General features: G+C 43.6%; 1 protein-coding gene across 6 annotated transcripts in view; it reads right to left on the bottom strand.

Annotated features, from left to right (window-relative positions):
* Nucleotides 1-18,213, bottom strand: part of LOC137300495 (astrotactin-2-like) — a 1,223,335-nt gene that overhangs the window by 482,480 nt on the left and 722,642 nt on the right. For all 6 annotated transcript variants that reach the window (XM_067969577.1, XM_067969574.1, XM_067969575.1 and 3 more), the window contains one exon: nt 648-772. In XM_067969577.1, coding sequence (XP_067825678.1) covers nt 648-772 — 125 coding nt within the window. The remainder of the gene's footprint in view (nt 1-647; nt 773-18,213) is intronic.

The raw sequence follows: 18,213 nt of genomic DNA, 5'->3' as shown, positions 1-18,213 counted from the left end.
CAGGAAGAAAGAAGTAAAGGCATTGCCTGGCTGGTTTCTTGGCTGGGAGAGATGTATAACAATCCCGAGTAGAACAGAGAAAAAAAGCAATAACTTAGAATCAAAAGAACAATAAAAAGAGAGACACACTGTAGATCTCTCACAATCAATTAATTCAGGTGTCAGAATATTTTGCTACTGAAAATTATACTCACAAAAACTACAGTAATAACTCCTTGTTTCTCAAGGAATTAAGAGAATTATGTCGCATTATGACATCCTTCTTTTTGTGTGGCTACAAATGAAGTGTTCGCATGTCAGTGAACAATCCTTTATAACCTCATTTAACATGACAGTAATAAAGAACAATAATTAAAATGCAGGATTGCATGAAATGGCAGTATTTTCAACATAAAATCAGTTACTCATGCCAAATAGCCTCGCAGTTGCGAAAGACAGAAACTGTTGTGTGTGTCCTGATTGGGGCACCTCCAATGAGCAGGCCTCTTCATTCTGAACACACACATGGTTCTGTATGTTTGCTGCGTATTTAGTGCTCATTAGATTTCTTTAATGCCCACGTGCACAGACAAGAAGCACCAGTCTGCAAGAATATACTAATTGTGCCAGGCAATCTGTAGGACACTGACAATACACGAGATGCTTACCTGTGAGGAGCTGGAGGTTGGGCAATGGCTCAGAAAGAACTCCTCGACACTGCTCTTCCACTGGAAGGGGAATGACAACTAATCCATCAGCAAGCTGAGGGAAATCCTTCATGAAATTGTTCTCCCTGTATGAAGGAAGCAGATATTGTTGGAAGTTGATTTATATTAGAAGGGTTTTACAAGAATATATCTGAAATCTGATTTATTTCTCTGAGCAACCAAGGCTGTTAATAATCTGGAAGAATGAACGAACATCACTAAAATGTGTTGCCATCAGAACATTATTTGACAATTATTATTATAAACATTATTATAAAAGGGATATAGAAGGTGAAAAAAAGATTTACAAGGATGATACCAGAACTGTGTGGTTATACCTATCAGGAAAGACTGCACAGGCTGGGGCTCTTTTCTTTCGAAAAGAGGAGGCTGAGATGTGACCTGATAGAGGTCTTTAAGATTATGAAAGGGTTTGATACAGTAGACGTAGAGAAAATGTTTCCACTTGTGGGGAGAGACCAAAACTAAGGGCCGTAAATATAAGATCCTCACTAATAAATCCAATAGGGAATTAAGGAGAAACTTCTCTACCCAGAGAGTGGTTAGAATGTGGGACTTGCAACCACAAGGGTAGTTGAAGCAGTTTGCATAGATGCATTTAAGGGAAGCTAGATAAACAGATGAGGGAGAAAGGAATGGAAGGTTATGCTGATAGGGTCAGATGAAGAGGCTCGTGTGGAACATAAACACCGGCATAGACTTGTTGGGCCGAATAGCCTGTTCTGTGCTGTACATTCTGTGTAATTCTTCGTAAAAACCAGGTTCAGGGTATGACCAATATAGTGGAATTTTAATTTATTTCCACCATCGCAAGTCAATCTTTCGGTTGCTATGCACCTGTATTTGAAATTCTCTCTCCAAATTGCTTGAGCTTGTTCTCGTTTTCTTCAAAAGTCTCCGAAAAACCTAACGCTTCAACTGTACATTCAGTTTCTCCCACAATCCTTAGCCCAACCTGCTTGGTATTTGCCTCTCCCCAGATTAAAATGCTCAATATGTGAGGAGTGCTACTGTTAATGCAAATTATTGTTGTTATTCTGTATTTTATCCAGGGAGGTTCCATCACCTTAACTCTACAAGGAAGGCCTGGTCATTGCAGCAGATTCACAAGCATACAAGTACTGACACACCACAAGATATGTCCAGTTACCAACAGGAGGAAAACTATGAAACAGTGAGATGACAAAGGGAGAAGAATTGCTCCAGTTGTTACGTGGTGTGACATTGCAAACGTCAAAACAGATTTCTGTTGTCATTATACATGGCAACCAGAGGAATTCCTCCCCCAATATTACTACTTAATATATTATCAATTTCAATTCTTTGGGGGAAAGTTATGGGCTGGGAATGGAAATGTTTATAACACACAGTTGGTTAAGGAGAAAGTACAGAGCCACAGAGGTGGAAAGTACAAAGACATACAAATATCAATTAGTCCCACTCCTAGTTCACTAACTGGCAAAATGTTCACCTTACATCCTGGGTACTATATTTTTTCTTTGCTGGTCAAGAGACCTTGTTGAGGAATGGAATGGATCAGAGATAGAACGGCAACATTATAGCCCCAATTCAGGCATCCAGGATCAAGCACTCCCAAGTTAAGTATGGTGGCATGGGCACAAGCCCTACCTTTAACCCTAACCTGCACAGTAAATCTTCCTCTCTTCAGCCCCAAATGATGTAGCCCAGTTCCAATCTCAAAAGAGCAGTCCCAACTACACCAGTGTGGCATTGTTTCATTTCCCACACTTCTGGGCATATGCGGGTGACTCTGCGATGCCCACAGGTCGGAGAATTGGGCCTACAAGGTTCGCTCTGCAATCACAGCTCTCCCTGCAGGGATCATGGGATTACAGAATTTAAATGTGCATTTTGCATGAGTGCAAAACATTGGGAGATTTTTGACATGGTGTAAATTTGGTGCATTTTTAGAGAAATAAATTAGTGCATTTTTTAGATTAGTATTCCTAGTCACAAACAGATTATACCACACAATCATTCTTGTACACTCCAATAACAGAAACTCACTTATCAGTTTGATTCAAACATCATAGAATCATAGAATAGAATCATAGAATCTTATAGCACAGAAGGAGGCCATTCAGCCCATCGTGCCTGTGCTGGCTCTTTGAAAGAGCTATCCAATTAGTCCCACTCCTTTGCCCTTCCCCCACAGCCCTGCAATTTTCTTCCCTTCAATTATTTATCAAATTCCCTTTTGAAAGTTACTATTGAATCTGCTTCCTCCATCCTTTCGGGCTTTAAATAAAAACTTAGTCATCCATCAGAGTTCTCTGAAATTCAGATCAAATATTTAATTAAATATATTTCTGCCCCATCAACATTGTTTCATGGTAAGTACTGAGCTGTTCCTGCCTTCTGTAAATTATAGACAAAAGTTGATTTAAAAATTAGAAATTAGGAATTTGAAATATTCACCATGAATTTAGGAAACTGAAATAAGGCTCACATAAACCTAAATTACCATATGCATTACTGAGAGAAATGCCTGGAGGCTTCAACACAGCCATATTTCAATACATTTCAATCTGCAAAAGATACTTACTATGGTAGATTATACTGTTCAGTAAATATGTGTCTCACGTACTGTAATTATGTTTCGCCAGCACAATAATGCAGCCTATGAAGCTCATCACGTTTCACTAAATATAGTACAATTTACATTCAGAGGGTAGCAGTACCATATGCTAACATTTAATGAAGGCACTCTAGCTTGAATTGTGATTTTGTGAAGGCAGATAATTAAGAAACACTTGTGAATCTGTACGGTTTTACTTATTCTCTTTTTTAAAAAAAATTGAAATTCCTCCTCCTCCTCTTTCAATCCTTTAACATCACACCCTTTACCCTAGCTGACAGCACAGTCTGGTGACCTACTATCAAGGCCCCTCCTAATGTTATCCTTGAATTGGGTTCCAAAAGGCGACTTGCCGTCTGATTTTCCCCTCCTACTCTACTGCTTATATGCTACCCCCTGAGGGGCTCAAAACCCCTTTAACAAAAGATATTTGAAGGAAAGGGTTAACACTACCCCTTTTAAACAAAGACATTAGAAAACCTGCAAACACAGTAATGTGGTAAACTGTGTTCTCGCAAATCCTGTTGTTCCCTCACTGACACTGATGACATTGGAGAAGTGTGAGTTTCGGGATCGAAGACATTGTACTGCGGATAGATATCTAGATTATTAAATCCATAAACTAGATGGATAATATTGAGCTTAAAGCATTGTCAGGTTTTCAAAACACATGGGCTTTTGGAAGCACAAGCTTTTCAACACAGCAGGGGGTAATGTAAGAAAATGCAACAAGGACATACATCAAAGGCTTCGGAACAGGAAGGCAATGATAGGTGTGGAAAAGCATGGATCTCTCATTCCTATCTGGTAATCTGTTCAAAAGAACTGGGATTTGTAAAACATCAAACAGTGTTGCACCCAGCATATGGTCAAATGGTATAAGGAATGGATTTGACACCATTGAAGCAATCGGAATTGGAGACGCAAGGACCATTAAGAATGTCCATGCGTAGAAATGTAAGGGGCCTTTTACAACCCATCGTTCGAGCACATGGTCTTTTCTACATCAAAGGGTCTCCAGTCACATGATCAAAGCCTAAACTGTCAATCATTGAAGTATGTTGATGATTGAGGTTTAGCAACAGGGAGCGATTGGATAAAAAGAATGACCCTCCCCAATCCTATGTCGTATTGGTAAAAAAAAAATATAAAAAGAAGACTTTGAGAGAAGAATGGGGGCTCTCTTTTCTTCACCACCCGGCAATCACAAGGAACACACACTGCAGTTGAACATCACGCAAGAAGAAGAGGACCTTGAGTTCTGAAGAGCTGATCAACCGTCAGGCCTGATGAGCAAAATCCTTGGTTTAAAGGTTGTATATGTATTAATGATTTACCTGATGTATGTATGAGTTATGATGTGGAGATGCCGGTAATGGACTGGGGTTGACAAATGTAAACAATCTTACAACACCAGGTTATAGTCCAACAATTTTATTTGAAAATCACAAGCTTTCGGAGGCTTCCTCCTTTCCACATTCACCTGACGAAGGAGGAAGCCTCCGAAAGCTTGTGATTTTCAAATAAAATTGTTGGACTATAACCTGGTGTTGTAAGATTGTTTACACATGTATGAGTTGTTAAGTCATTGCATAATAACGTTGCGAATTATTATGTGTATAGCGGGATTTTATAGAGGAAAGTCATTTGTATGGTTTGATGTTGCTTCATAAATGCTCGTATGATTGATATCATTAAATAATTACTTTTGATTAACTAAACTACTGTGAGTGAGGGTGACTTTCTTTGCTTGACTATTTGTCCAGTGTCCAAGAATCACACAAAATTAGGAATTCCCTACATCCCAGTGCAGATTCAGGAAAAATGACCTGCATCCTGGCACTCCATGGCACAGTGTATGGCTACACTGTACCCATCATGGCTTTTAACATGGATTTTTTCTTATCTTCTCCGTGATAAGCAGTGGCAGCAAAAGAGAGATTCAAAATTCAGCTTGGCCAAGGCAATGTGCTTCACATTGTACAGTATATTTGATCCAAATGTAATGTTTAGAAGTCTACCTACAAACTGAAGGTGTATACACCCATAACGAGGCTCATATACCATTTGGCACAGGGCAGTTTTGTCTTGATACAAGTAACTAACTTTGTTTATCGTGGTAAGTGTCTGCCTGGCATGTTGAGAAGTCCCTGTTTACAATTCAAGCTTGTTCCAGCTACTTTTTCAACACAAAAGTTCACTTCCATAGGCAAGCCTCCACTCCTAATGGATTGAAACACGATCTTATGGATTGAGTATTCTGGGAAAGCAGACCGCAGGGTGAACAATTAACCATGCTTAAGGCATGCATTGGAAATAGTCTGGGTGTACGCCTAATCAGTCTGATTAATGACAAAGACCACACTAACAGACAATAAGACTTAGGCTGGAAACTATGAATTAAGTTTATTAAGAAGTAAGATTATAACAAACAGCAGATTGTAGCTGTCATGTATTCAGAATGTCTCTTTCCAAACAATAAAAGTCAAGAAATTCTGCGGTTCTCCACAGTACTTTAAACAACTTGGACCACATCTCCCTGATGAAAAGCTTTTATGTAAGAAATGAACTCCACAGAATCCTTTGTTCATTTTCACCCAATTAGTGGTTCAACAAGAATGGAACTGAAGGAACACAAGGCACCAGCACAATTATATGATTTTCTTCCCTTTGATCCAGGCCAGTGCAAAAGGAAGATAGACATAATTAATCAAAAGTAACCCAATAAAAAAACGCATCAATCAAATTACATTTCATTCGGTATTAGGGTGGTCTCCCAGAAATTAGACAACAACAATAATTTTCATTTATATAGCACCTTTAGTGCAGAAAAATGTCCCAAGGCAGTTCACAGAGATGTAGTCGGTCAAAAATGGACACCGAGCCAAAGAAGGAGGTATTAGAAGGGTTGACCAACTGCTTTGTCAGAGGTGGATTTTAAGGAGGGTCTTAAAGAAGGACAGTGAGGTGAAGGGTCTTTGGGAGTAAATTCCAGAGTGGACCAGGACATCTGCAGGCAAAGCTGCCAATTGTGGGGCAAAGGGAATGGCGTATGTCGGGGTGGGGGGGAGGGGATAGGGTGGGAGAAGATTACAGATAGAGGAGCAGCAAGGCTATGAAAGGATTTAAATATGAGGATGAGAATTTGATGAAAACAAGCAGGCCGACAACGTTGATGCAGTGGAGGGGTTGAGAGAGGTGGTGAAGAGGTAGGGCTAGGTGTTGTCAGCATAAATGTGGAAGAGGAGAGGAGGCGGCCAAGGATAGATCCCCGGGGGGGTGGGGGGAGGTGCTCCAGAGGCAATGATGAGTGGGGGGAGGGGTGGAGAAGATAATGCATTGCTGGAGATTCTCTGGCTATAATTTAATAGGTAAGAGTGGAACCAAGCGAGGGCAGTCCCATTTGGCTAGATAATGGAGGAGAGGTGGTTGAGGAGGACGGTTTGGTCAATCATGTCAAAGATTGCAGAGAGGTCGAAGAGGAAAAAATGCACCATGGTCACATTCACAGAGGATGTCACTGAGATAGACAACCAATTTGCACACCTTTATGACACAGCTGAACTGTGAGGGTCTTGGCACCAGGAACTCCTGATGTGTCAATTGCAACGGCCATGGACGGAAGCATAAGTGATCGATAGCCGGATGTTCAATATTAATTATTTCTATATCACATGGGTAGACTTTGTGGGCTTGGAATTTCTTTGTAGCTGCTCCCTCTCTGCTGATGTAACTAAATTGGAAGTGCGTTGAAAATCCCATACACGCATGTAGACAGGGTTTCTGCTACATCTCCGGCGAAATGACAATGGCTCTGAGGAAATTCCCGGCCTGTGTCTCCCAACACTTGTTAACCATGTGTCAGTGCATAAACAGAGGTCAGACAATCCCTTTAAAGTGGCACGTGCACGCTCACTAAGAATGTGAGGCGAACAGCGCTCACCGTTATCTACGCGCAAATCGGACAGCAACTTCAAGCGAGGGCAGATGTGCAGTTAAACTCAAAAATCCGGAAGTTGCTGTCCGAGATGCGCTGTTCCGCCATCAGCTTCGCGAGAACGGCATCTCACTGTCTGACTCACCATTCACGTAAATTGGACCGCGTGAAGTTCCTGGACTTGCGTGGTAGATACGAACTAAATTCACCACAGAAAGTTAGGGCTTGTCCTTTTCCGTCCAAGTACCCTTTTTAACTGTGATAAGTGTTAATTACTGCCAAACAACCTCTCTAGGACTGAAAATTAATTTTTATTTTTTACAAGTGTGGAGTCTCATTCCTTTAGCTTTTAATTGTTGTTGGAGATTTAAAAATTCACTATTCTAACTTACACTTCCTGGTTCAGACTCTGCGCTGTTCATTAACGATTCTTCAATCTGATTAGTTAAGGAGTTACACAGTTTCTTGCCCTGGTCAGACAGGTCCCAGGTGCCCTGTGGAGGACGCCATGCCATTTGGATCTCTAACTTACAGCAACGTCCAGCGCAAAAGCTCATGGAAAGTATACAGGCAAGGGCAAGTCTAATGAATGACGAATGCCGTTCGTTCACCAGAAACAGTAAATTCTGGCCCAATAGTTTTTCCGAGGGAATTACTGGGAATCCATTAAATCTATATAAAAAAATGGCATTGGAGTGGTTAATAATATAAAATACATGGCGATTCTTAAGATTTCAACTGGACAGATCTCTGATATGTCACAGTCACAGCTTCAATCCTTTGTTTAATCTTATTATTGTAAGTATAAGACCTGAGCATGGTTTGGATCCCTGTTGCTCCAAACTTCAGCTTTGGAGTGCCAGCCAATCATGAAACTCCAAAATTTGACTTTAGGACAATTCTCTGTTTATGAAAGGAAGCTTCCAAACAGTGAAGTTGGTTGCCAACTCCAAACAGAAAACAACAAGTTCAAAGACAGAACCTCAGAGGCCAATTTCGAAGAGCGAACAGAATCCAATTGCAAAGTGAATCCAGAGCTAAATTCCAAATGCCAAACATCAAATTCTCATAGATATAAAAACATATTTATCTTTGCTTTTTGTTTCCTGCCCCATCTCATCTAAAGGTGTTAGCTCATTATGTGCCATGGCTGCTGGCATTCTTCAAAAAGTGGCCATTCTTTACATGTCAGGCTAGACAATGTGAATTGGTAGGCTAGTAAATCTCAGGAGAGAGACTGACCCAACATCCGTACATCGAGTAGGGGGTCAATGAATAGTGACCAGGAGTCCAAACCTTGGCTGCGTTTTTCGCTCCCCATCTTTGGGGACACTATGGACAATTATAGTGCTCTGCCCGAGCTGTGGCCTTCTAACTCAGCACAGAACTTGGACTGAACCCGGGATCTTCTGGCAGCATGTGTCAGTAAGCTCTTCTCCTATTACACAGCAAGTGGTTATGATCTGGAATGCACTGCCTGAAAGGGTGATGGACGCAGATTCAATTGTGGCTTTCATAAAGGAGTTGGATAAAGATTTGAAGGGAAAAAAAATTCTGGAATTTATTACAACTTAATTTAGTAAAGACTGAAATTGCTCTGCCTAAGAGAACTAGGCTCACCAATGAATCAGGAGGAAATGAATGGGATAATCAATAGCTCTGTTCACATAACTGCGTATCTGGATCAAGATATTAAGGTCACAATTCTTCTTAATTTCATTCAAAAAATACCAAGAATCAGTAATTATTTTTAAGTCGATCCTCCCATGGCTTGGCTGGATTACATGGTGAGTACCCAAGTAATATAGATTTGGAAGTCCTCAGGTTCAATCCCTTGTCTATATTAAGATAGCTGATCTTAGCCAGGATACCAGTGCGTTGCCACAATTGCCAATGGATTAGAAAATAATGGCACTAAAGGGTGACAAATCCCCATGATCAGATGGTTTCCATCCTAGGGTTTTAAAGGAAGTAGGTGAGAACATTGCAGAAGCCCTAACTACAACCTTCCATAGTTCTCGCGATTCAGGAACCGTTCCTTTAGATTGGAAAATTGCACATGTCACTCCGCTATTTAAGAAAGGTGAGAGGGGGAAACCAGGGAATTATAGACCAATTAGCCTAGCATCTGTTGTCAGCAAATTACTAGAGTCTATAATTAAGGATAGCAGTGACTGAACCTTGAAAATTTTCAGCTGATCAGAGAGAGCCAGCATCGATTTGTAAAGGGTAGGTCATGCCTAACGAACCTGATTGAATTTTTTGAAGAGGTAACTAAAGTAGTGGATAGGGGAGTGTCTGTGGCTGTTGTTTATATGGACTTCCAGAAGGCATTTGATAAAGTCCCTCATAAGAGACTGTTAGCTAAAGTTGAAGCTCATGGAATTGAGAGCAAATTATTGACCTGGTTAGGAAACTGGCTGAACGGCAGGAGACAGAGAGTAGGGATAATGGGCAGGTACTCAAATTGGCAGGATGTGACTAGTGGTGTCCCATAGGGATCTGTATTGGGGCCTCTACTGTTCACTGTATTTATTAACGACACCTCAAGTACTGTGTTCAGTTCTGGGCACCACATCTTAGGAAGGATATCTTGGCCGTGGAGGGAGTGCAGCGTAGATTTACTAGAATGATACCTCTATGACGGGTTAGAGAGTCACATATCCAAGTTTGCTGATGGCACTAAGATAGGCAGCATTGTAAGCAGTGTAGATGGTTTTATAAAATTACAGAGAGATATTAATAGATTAAATGAATGGGCAAAACTGTAGCAAATGGATTTCAATGTAGGCAAGTGTGAGGTCATCCACTTTGGTCATAAAAAGGATAAATCAGAGTACTTTCTAAATGGTGAAAAGCTCAAAACAGTGGATGTCCAAAGAGACTTAGGGGTCCATGTACATAGATCATTAAAATGTCATGGACAAGTACATAAAATAATCAAAAAGGCTAATGGAAGGCTGGCCTTTATATCTAGAGGACTAGAATACAAGGGGGTAGAAGTTATGCTCGAGCAATACAAAGCCCTGGTTAGGCCACACCTGGAGTATTGTGTTCAGTGCTGAGCACCGCACTTTAGGAAGGATATATTGGCATTGGAGGGAGTGCAGCATAGGTTTACTAGATTGATACCTGGAATCCAAGGGTTTAATTACAAGGAGAGATTACACAAACTAGGGGTGTATTCCCTGGAATTTAGAAGATTAAGGGGTGATTTGATCGAAGTTTTCAAGATATTAAAGGGAACTGATAGGGTAGATAGAGAGAAGCTATTTCCGCTGGTTGGAGATTCTAGGACGAGGGGACAAAGTGTAAAAATTAGAGCCAGGACTTTCAGGAGTGAAGTTAGGAGACACTTCTACACAAAGGGCAGTAGAAGTTTAAGAACGTAAGAACAAAAGAAATAGGAGCAGGAATAGGCCATATGGCCACTCAAGCCTGATTCGCCATTCAATCAGATTATGGCTGATCTTGAACCCCAATGCCACTTTCCTGCCCGATCTCCATATCCCTTGATTCCCCTAGAGTTAAAAAATCTATCTATCTCAGCCTTGAATATACTCAATGACTCAGCATCTACAGCCCTCTGGGGTAGAGATATCCAAAAATTCACAACCCTCTGAGTGAAGAAAATCCTCCTCATCTCAGTCTTAAATGGCCGACCCCTTATCCTGCGACTACATTCTCTAGTTCTAGATTCTCCAGCCATGGGAAACAACCTCTCAGCATCTATCCTGTCAAGCCCCCTTGGAATATTATATGTTTTAATAAGATCACCTCTCATTCTTCTAAACTCCAGAAAGTATAGCCCCATTCTACTCAACCTCTCCTCAGAGCACAACCCTCTCATCCCAGGAATCAATCCAGTGAACCTTTGTTGCACCGCCTCTAAGGCAAGTATATCTTTCCTTAGAAAAGGAGACCAAAACTGTACACAGTACTCCAGGTGAGATCTTACCAAAGCCCTTGATAATTGTAGTAAGACTTCCTCACCCTTGTACTACAAAGCCCTTGCAATAAAGGCCAACATGCCATTTGCTTTCCTAATTGCCTGCTGTACCTGTATGCTAACTTTTTGTGTTTCTTGTACCAGGACCGCCAAGTCTCTCTGGACAACAACATTTAATAGTTTCTCACTATTTAAAAAAAAACCTGTTTTTCTATTCTTCCGACTAAAGTGAATAACCTCACATTTCCCCACATTATACTCCATCTGCCACCTTCTTGCCCACTCACTTAATCTGTCTATATCCCTTTGCAGACTCTTTGGGCCTGATATTACCATGGCGGCGGGTTCACGGCGGTGGTCGATTGGGAGCATGGGTAACACGCCCGGTGAAATCAGTCTGCCCCGCATGCAATCACAAGCTAATTGGATCCACTTACCTGTTCTTCCGGGTTCCCCGCTGCTAAGCTGCGTGGCGGGCGGACTGCGCATGCACAGTAAGGTCTGTCAGCTGGAGGAGCTCTATTTAAAGGGGCAGTCCTCCACTGACTGATGCTGCAAGAAATAGGAGACATTACAGCATGGAGCAGCCCAGGGGGAAGGCTGCTCCCAGGTTTAATGATGCCTCACTCCAGCTCTTATTGGATGAGGTGAGGAGGAGGGAGAGGACAGAGGTCCTCCCCTCGGCGGGCGGGAGGAAGCGGCCTGCCTCTGCCACCAGGAAGGCCTGGCTCAAGGTGGCACAGGAGGTCACCAGCACCACCAACATATCACGCACCTGCATACCGTGCAGGAGGCGCTTCAATGACCTAAGTAGGTCAGCCAAAGTGAGTACACTTACTCATTCCGCTACATTCCGTCTGCCACATCACCGCCCCCACCCCACATCTCCTTCTGCACTGCCAACACTACTCTGTCACATCACTCCTCACACCCACTCAAACCTCATCCTCATCTTACCTGCACTTACTCACCTCGCCAGTATCATCCCGCTACTGCCACTCAACACAATCTTCATACAATCTCATGGCTCTATCTCATACTCACCCTCTCATGCATCTCTTTCACAGTCAGCCTCACTCAACCTGCCACTACCTGTGCTGCAGCCACAGGGCATGCATCACATATGTGCAGTAGGAAGCGTAAGGCAAACGTGTTGTGAGCATGAAGAGGATGCACAAGGGTGTTTGAGGGTTTGTCATGGTTTTTACTAAGATTTGATTTCTGATCAACTCACATTACATATTATATTGGCACCACTACTGTCACGTCTTTGCAAATCTTGTCTGGTTTGTGCAATAATGCCCTTTCCTGAGAATCACAATGAAGATCCACAACTGATGCCAACCATTGTGTCAATCAGAGTGTGTGTCGGTGTATTTGAAGGGCTCTTTTGTGCAGACGACTGAGAGACGTCGGCGATGTCCCCGGTGGCACCCTGGAAGGATGCGGAGGAGAAGCTGTTGAGGGCAGTGGTGACTTTTGACAGCGACAGGTAAGAAGATGGTGCTTGGGCCAGCCGGGAGCAGCTCGGCATGAAGGAGGCTGCAGATGTCCACGACTACATGTCGAGTGACTCTGAGCCTCCGTGTGCACTGCTGCTCAGAGAGGTCCAGGAAGCTAAGCCTCGGTCTGTGGACCCTGTGGCGAGGGTAGTGCCCTCTGCGACGCATCTCTCTCTGCGGTTACCCTCCCTCCTGCTGTGCAGGTGGATGTGTCACAACACTGTGTTGTGGAGCTCCACGTGTCAGAGGTGGACGGCGTGGCCGGCGAGGCTGGTGATGCTGTTCGCCCTCCGAGGAGGTCATGACTGCAGCTACGGCGGCCCCCATCCGGAAGATGTACATCTGAGGGGGTCCGCAAGTTTGGTACATGTGTCTGGACACCGGGGTAAGTGTGCAAGTTGGTGAATTTTATTGTTAGGAGGAGGGTGGTGGAGGCCAAACTTTGTCCAAAGTGACAGAGTGGCCTCCTGCAATGAGTGAGGGTCTCCCCCCAACACCTGTCAAATGGACCTTTGCAGCTGCCACAGGCTGATGGCTGCAATATGTCCATTTGAACTAGGAGTGTTTCACCCAGTATGGGAAACAGTCCCAGTCAGTTGCAAAATCCCATCCCTGCTAAAATATCAGGTCAATCAGGTCTGTAAACAACCTGAAGTACCTGTTCAATTACTTCAAGTGGCACCCCGCCGGCTTTAATTGCCGGCGGGAGTCCCACATGCGGGGGCTGTGCGCGCATGTCAGCGCGTCAGTGGGAAACCCGGAAGTGGGCGGGTTGGAGCCGGGCTCCTGACCCGCCCCGGGAATCCCCGATTTTTGCAGCCCCCCCGCCACCAATGCACCCGATTGCGGGTGGGAAAATGGAGCCCTTTGTGTCCACCTCAAAGCTTACTTTCCCACCTAGCTTTGTATCGTCTGCAAACTTGGATACATTACACTCGGTCCCTTCATCTAAGTCATTAATATAGATTGTAAATAGCTGAGGCCCAAGCACCGATCCTTGCAGAACCCCACTAGTTACAAACTGCCAACCTGAAAATGACCCGTTTATCCCTACTCTCTCTTTTCTGTCCGTTAACCAATCCTCTATCCATGCTAATATGTTGCCCCCAACCCCATGAGCCCTTATCTTGCATGACAACCTTATCGACTGCCGTTTGAAAATCCAAATATACTGCATCCATAGATTCCCCTTTATCTACCCTGCGAGTTACATCCTCAAAAAACTCTAATAAATTTTTCAAACACGATTTCCCTTTCATAAAACCATGTTGATTCTGCCTAATCATATTATGATGTTCCAAGTGCCCTGTTACCACTTCCTTAATAATTGATTCCAGCATTTTCCCAATGACTGATGTCAGGCTAACTGGCATGTCGTTCCCTGTTTTCTCTCTCCCTCCTTTCTTGAATAGCAGGGTTACATTTTCTACCTTCCAATCCGCTGGGACCGTTCTGGAATCTAGGGGATTTTGAAAGATCACTACCAATGCATCCACTATCTCTGAAGCCACTTCTTTTAGAGCCCTCGGATGTAGGCCATCAGGTCCAGGGGATTTATCGGCTTTTAGTCCCATTACTTTCCCAAGCACTTTTTCTCTTCTGATAATAATTACTTTAAGTTCCTCACTCTCATTAGCCCCTTGGTTCCCCTCTATTTAAGAACGTAAGAACATAAGAAATAGGAGCAGGAGTAGGCCAATCGGCCCCTCGAGCCTGCTCCGCCATTCAATAAGATCATGGCTGATCTGATCCTAACCTCAAATCTAAATTCATGTCCAATTTCCTGCCCGCTCCCCGTAACCCCTAATTCCCTTTACTTCTAGGAAACTGTCTATTTCCGTTTTAAATTTATTTAATGATGTAGCTTTCACAGCTTCCTGGGGCAGCAAATTCCACAGACCTACTACCCTCTGAGTGAAGAAGTTTCTCCTCATCTCAGTTTTGAAAGAGCAGCCCCTTATTCTAAGATTATGCCCCCTAGTTCTAGTTTCACCCATCCTTGGGAACATCCTTACCGCATCCACCCGATCAAGCCCCTTCACAATCTTATATGTTTCAATAAGATCGCCTCTCATTCTTCTGAACTCCAATGAGTAGAGCCCCAATCTACTCAACCTCTCCTCATATGTCCGCCCCCTCATCCCCGGGTTTAACCGAGTGAACCTTCTTTGTACTGCCTCGAGAGCAAGTATGTCTTTTCTTAAGTAAACAATTTTACAACACCAAGTTATAGTCCAGCAATTTTATTTTAAATTCACAAGCTTTCGGAGATTTTCTCCTTCCTCAGGCAAATGTTTCAGGATCTCCTTGAAGCCTACGCATTTATACATATTGAACAATACATGGTGTTTACAGACTGCCCCTGCAACTGCCCGTTGCCAAGGCAATCACCGTGTTCAGACAGAGAGGTGTCATCTGCAGAACCCCCGAATACACATTCAACAAAAAAACAAACAGGGAAAAAAAACAGAGAAAAAAAAAACACAGAGAGAGGCAGAAACATCCGGAAGGCAGAGAGAGCCAGCAAATGACCCATTATATTAAAAACAGATAACATTTGTTCGCTGGTGGGGTAACGTGTAGCGTGACATGAACCCAAGATCCCGGTTGAGGCCGTCCTCATGGGTGCGGAACTTGGCTATCAATTTCTGCTCGACGATTTTGCGTTGTCGTGTGTCTCGAAGGCCGCCTTGGAGTACGCTTACCCGAAGGTCGGTGGATGAATGTCCATGACTGCTGAAGTGTTCCCCGACTGGGAGGGAACCCTCCTGTTTGGCGATTGTTGCGCGGTGTCCGTTCATCCGTTGTCGCAGCGTCTGCATGGTCTCGCCAATGTACCATGCTCTGGGGCATCCTTTCCTGCAACGTATGAGGTAGACAACGTTGGCCGAGTCACAGGAGTATGAACCATGCACCTGGTGGGTGGTGTCATCTCGTGTGATGGTGGTATCTGTGTCGATGATCTGGCATGTCTTGCAGAGGTTACCGTGGCAGGGTTGTGTGGCGTCGTGGACGCTGTTCTCTTGAAAGCTAGGTAGTTTGCTGCGAACGATGGTCTGTTTGAGGTTGGGTGGCTGTTTAAAGGCGAGTAGTGGAGGTGTGGGGATGGCCATAGCGAGGTGTTTGTCCTCATTGATGACATGTTGAAGGCTGCGGAGAACATGGCGTAGTTTCTCCGCTCCGGAGAAACTTTTCTTAAGTATGGAGACCAAAACTGTATGCAGTATTCCAGGTGCGGTCTCACCAATACCTTATATAACTGCAGCAATACCTCCCTGTTTTTATATTCTATCCCCCGAGCAATAAAAGCCAACATTCCGTTGGCCTTCTTGATCACCTGCTGCACCTGCATACTAACTTTTTGATCTTCTTGCACTAGGACCCCCAGATCCCTTTGTACTGCAGTACTTTCCAGTTTCTCGCCTTTAAGATAATAACTTGCTTTCTGATTTTTCCTGCCAAAGTGCATAACCTCACATTTTCCAATATTGTGTTGCATCTGCCAAATCTCCGCCCACTCACCCAGCCTGTCTATATCCCCCTGTAGGTTTTTTATGTCCTCCTCACTCTCCACTTTCCCTCCCATCTTTGTATCATCTGCAAACTTTGATATGTTACACTTGGTCCCCTCCTCCAAATCGTTAATATAGATTGTAAAGAGTTGGGGACCCAGCACCGACCCCTGCGGAACACCACTGGCCACTGGTTGCCAGTCCGAGAATGAACCGTTTATCCCAACTCTCTGCTTCCTGTTAGATAACCAATCCTCCACCCATGCCAAAATATTACCCCCAATCCAGTGATTCTTTATCTTGAGCAATAATCTTTTATGTGGCACCTTGTCGAATGCCTTCTGGAAGTCTAAATACACTATGTCCACTGGTTCCCCTTTATCCACCCTGTACGTTATGTCCTCAAAGAACTCAAGCAAATTTGTCAGACATGACTTCCCCTTCGTAAAGCCATGCTGACTTTGTCCTATTAAATTATGTTTATCCAAATGTTCCGCTACTGTCTCCTTGATAATAGACTCCAAAATTTTCCCCACCACAGATAATATGGTATGCTTTTTGTGTCTTCTACTGTGAAGACAGATACAAAATATTTGTTTGACGCATCTGCCATTTCCTGATTCCCCATTTTAATTTCTCCTGTCTCAGCTTCTAAGGGACCCACGTTTACTTTTGCTATTCTCTTCCTTTTTACATTCTTGTAGAAGCTCTTACAATCCGTTTTTATGAGCCACATCTCAGGAGGAGGATGGAAGAGGAAGGGGAAGGTGGGGTGGTGTCTAAATCAGAGAAGCAGCCCGCATACGCCAGGTCCTAATTGAGCCGGGCCAGTGCGAAATCTGGGCGTAGGGAATCTCCGCCCCCTCATGACATCTGCCCTGAAAGATCCACCCCTAAAAGGCATGCCGAAAAATCCCAGAACCAGCTGAGGCCCAATGCAACAAGGTGAAAGACCAGGGGAACCCCTTTGGATTTGAGGCAATTATGTATCCTTTTTTCCCAATTTACTCTCCTTCCCCTGAGGTGCTGACTTATGCTGGGTATGGTTCATCATGTACTGGTAATCTCTCGATCCTTCACCCAAGTAACCATTCTCCATTTGTGAGTCTAGACAGTGAGCTGTACCACTGTGGAGTGGAACACAGCTGATCTCAATCTTGTCCTCACCCAAGTGCACGTTCCAGCAATGATCACGAAAATTATGATCAGGAGGGAAGCCCTTGCTGACTTTCCCCCTCTATAGCCAGAAGGCACTGTAGCATCAGCTAAATCAGTGCAGAACCTCGCACCCTTCCTGGTCTGAACGGCTCAGCATCGTATCAGACACTGCATTTTCCTACTGAGCTATTGAGGAAGCACTTTTAGAAGCCATATGAAATAATACACTTCAAATTGAAGAAGCCTTTTAAACTAGGGTGGAGTGGCACAAACAGAAAGTCTAAAACGGCAGTAAATTACTAAATGGAGGAGGGACATGGATTACACAGAATCACATGCCCGTTGACCATTTTAAGTTCCTATCATTGCTGCATTCTTACAAAATGTTTGTTCACCAGTTGCCTTTTGCAGGCTGATGAAGAACTGAACAGCTCCATCTGTGAAGGAGGAGGGAACAAACATGATTAGAGAACAATAAAGGTTGGGAGGCAGAGGGAGGAATGGTGTTTGAGATTCTCCACGAAGCGAATGGTCACATTTTCCATGCCCGACATTTCACCAGCTTCGTTCCACTGCTTGTGGACACAGATTGACTTCAGCAGCCGCTTAAATTAAAAACTCAGCTGCTGATGCTGACCCTGCCATTTCTATCTCTCCTCAAGGCAATTCTGACCTAAGAAAATGAGTTGATGTCTGCACATTGGTTTCAAGACCTTGGCAGGGTGATTCTTGCTGACCCATAGAGGAGAGAAATGACATGCTATTAGGGAGTCAGTGCACGGCACCAAGCATGGGGCCAAGAGACAAATTGCCACTTTGAGTGATTCATCAGTCTCTTCTGACAATGCT

Source organism: Heptranchias perlo, chromosome 31 (genome assembly GCF_035084215.1).
Source record: "Heptranchias perlo isolate sHepPer1 chromosome 31, sHepPer1.hap1, whole genome shotgun sequence".
NCBI lineage: Eukaryota > Metazoa > Chordata > Chondrichthyes > Hexanchiformes > Hexanchidae > Heptranchias > Heptranchias perlo.
The sequence above is the reverse complement of the archived record's forward strand: the minus strand, read 5'-3'. Positions and strand labels throughout refer to the sequence as shown.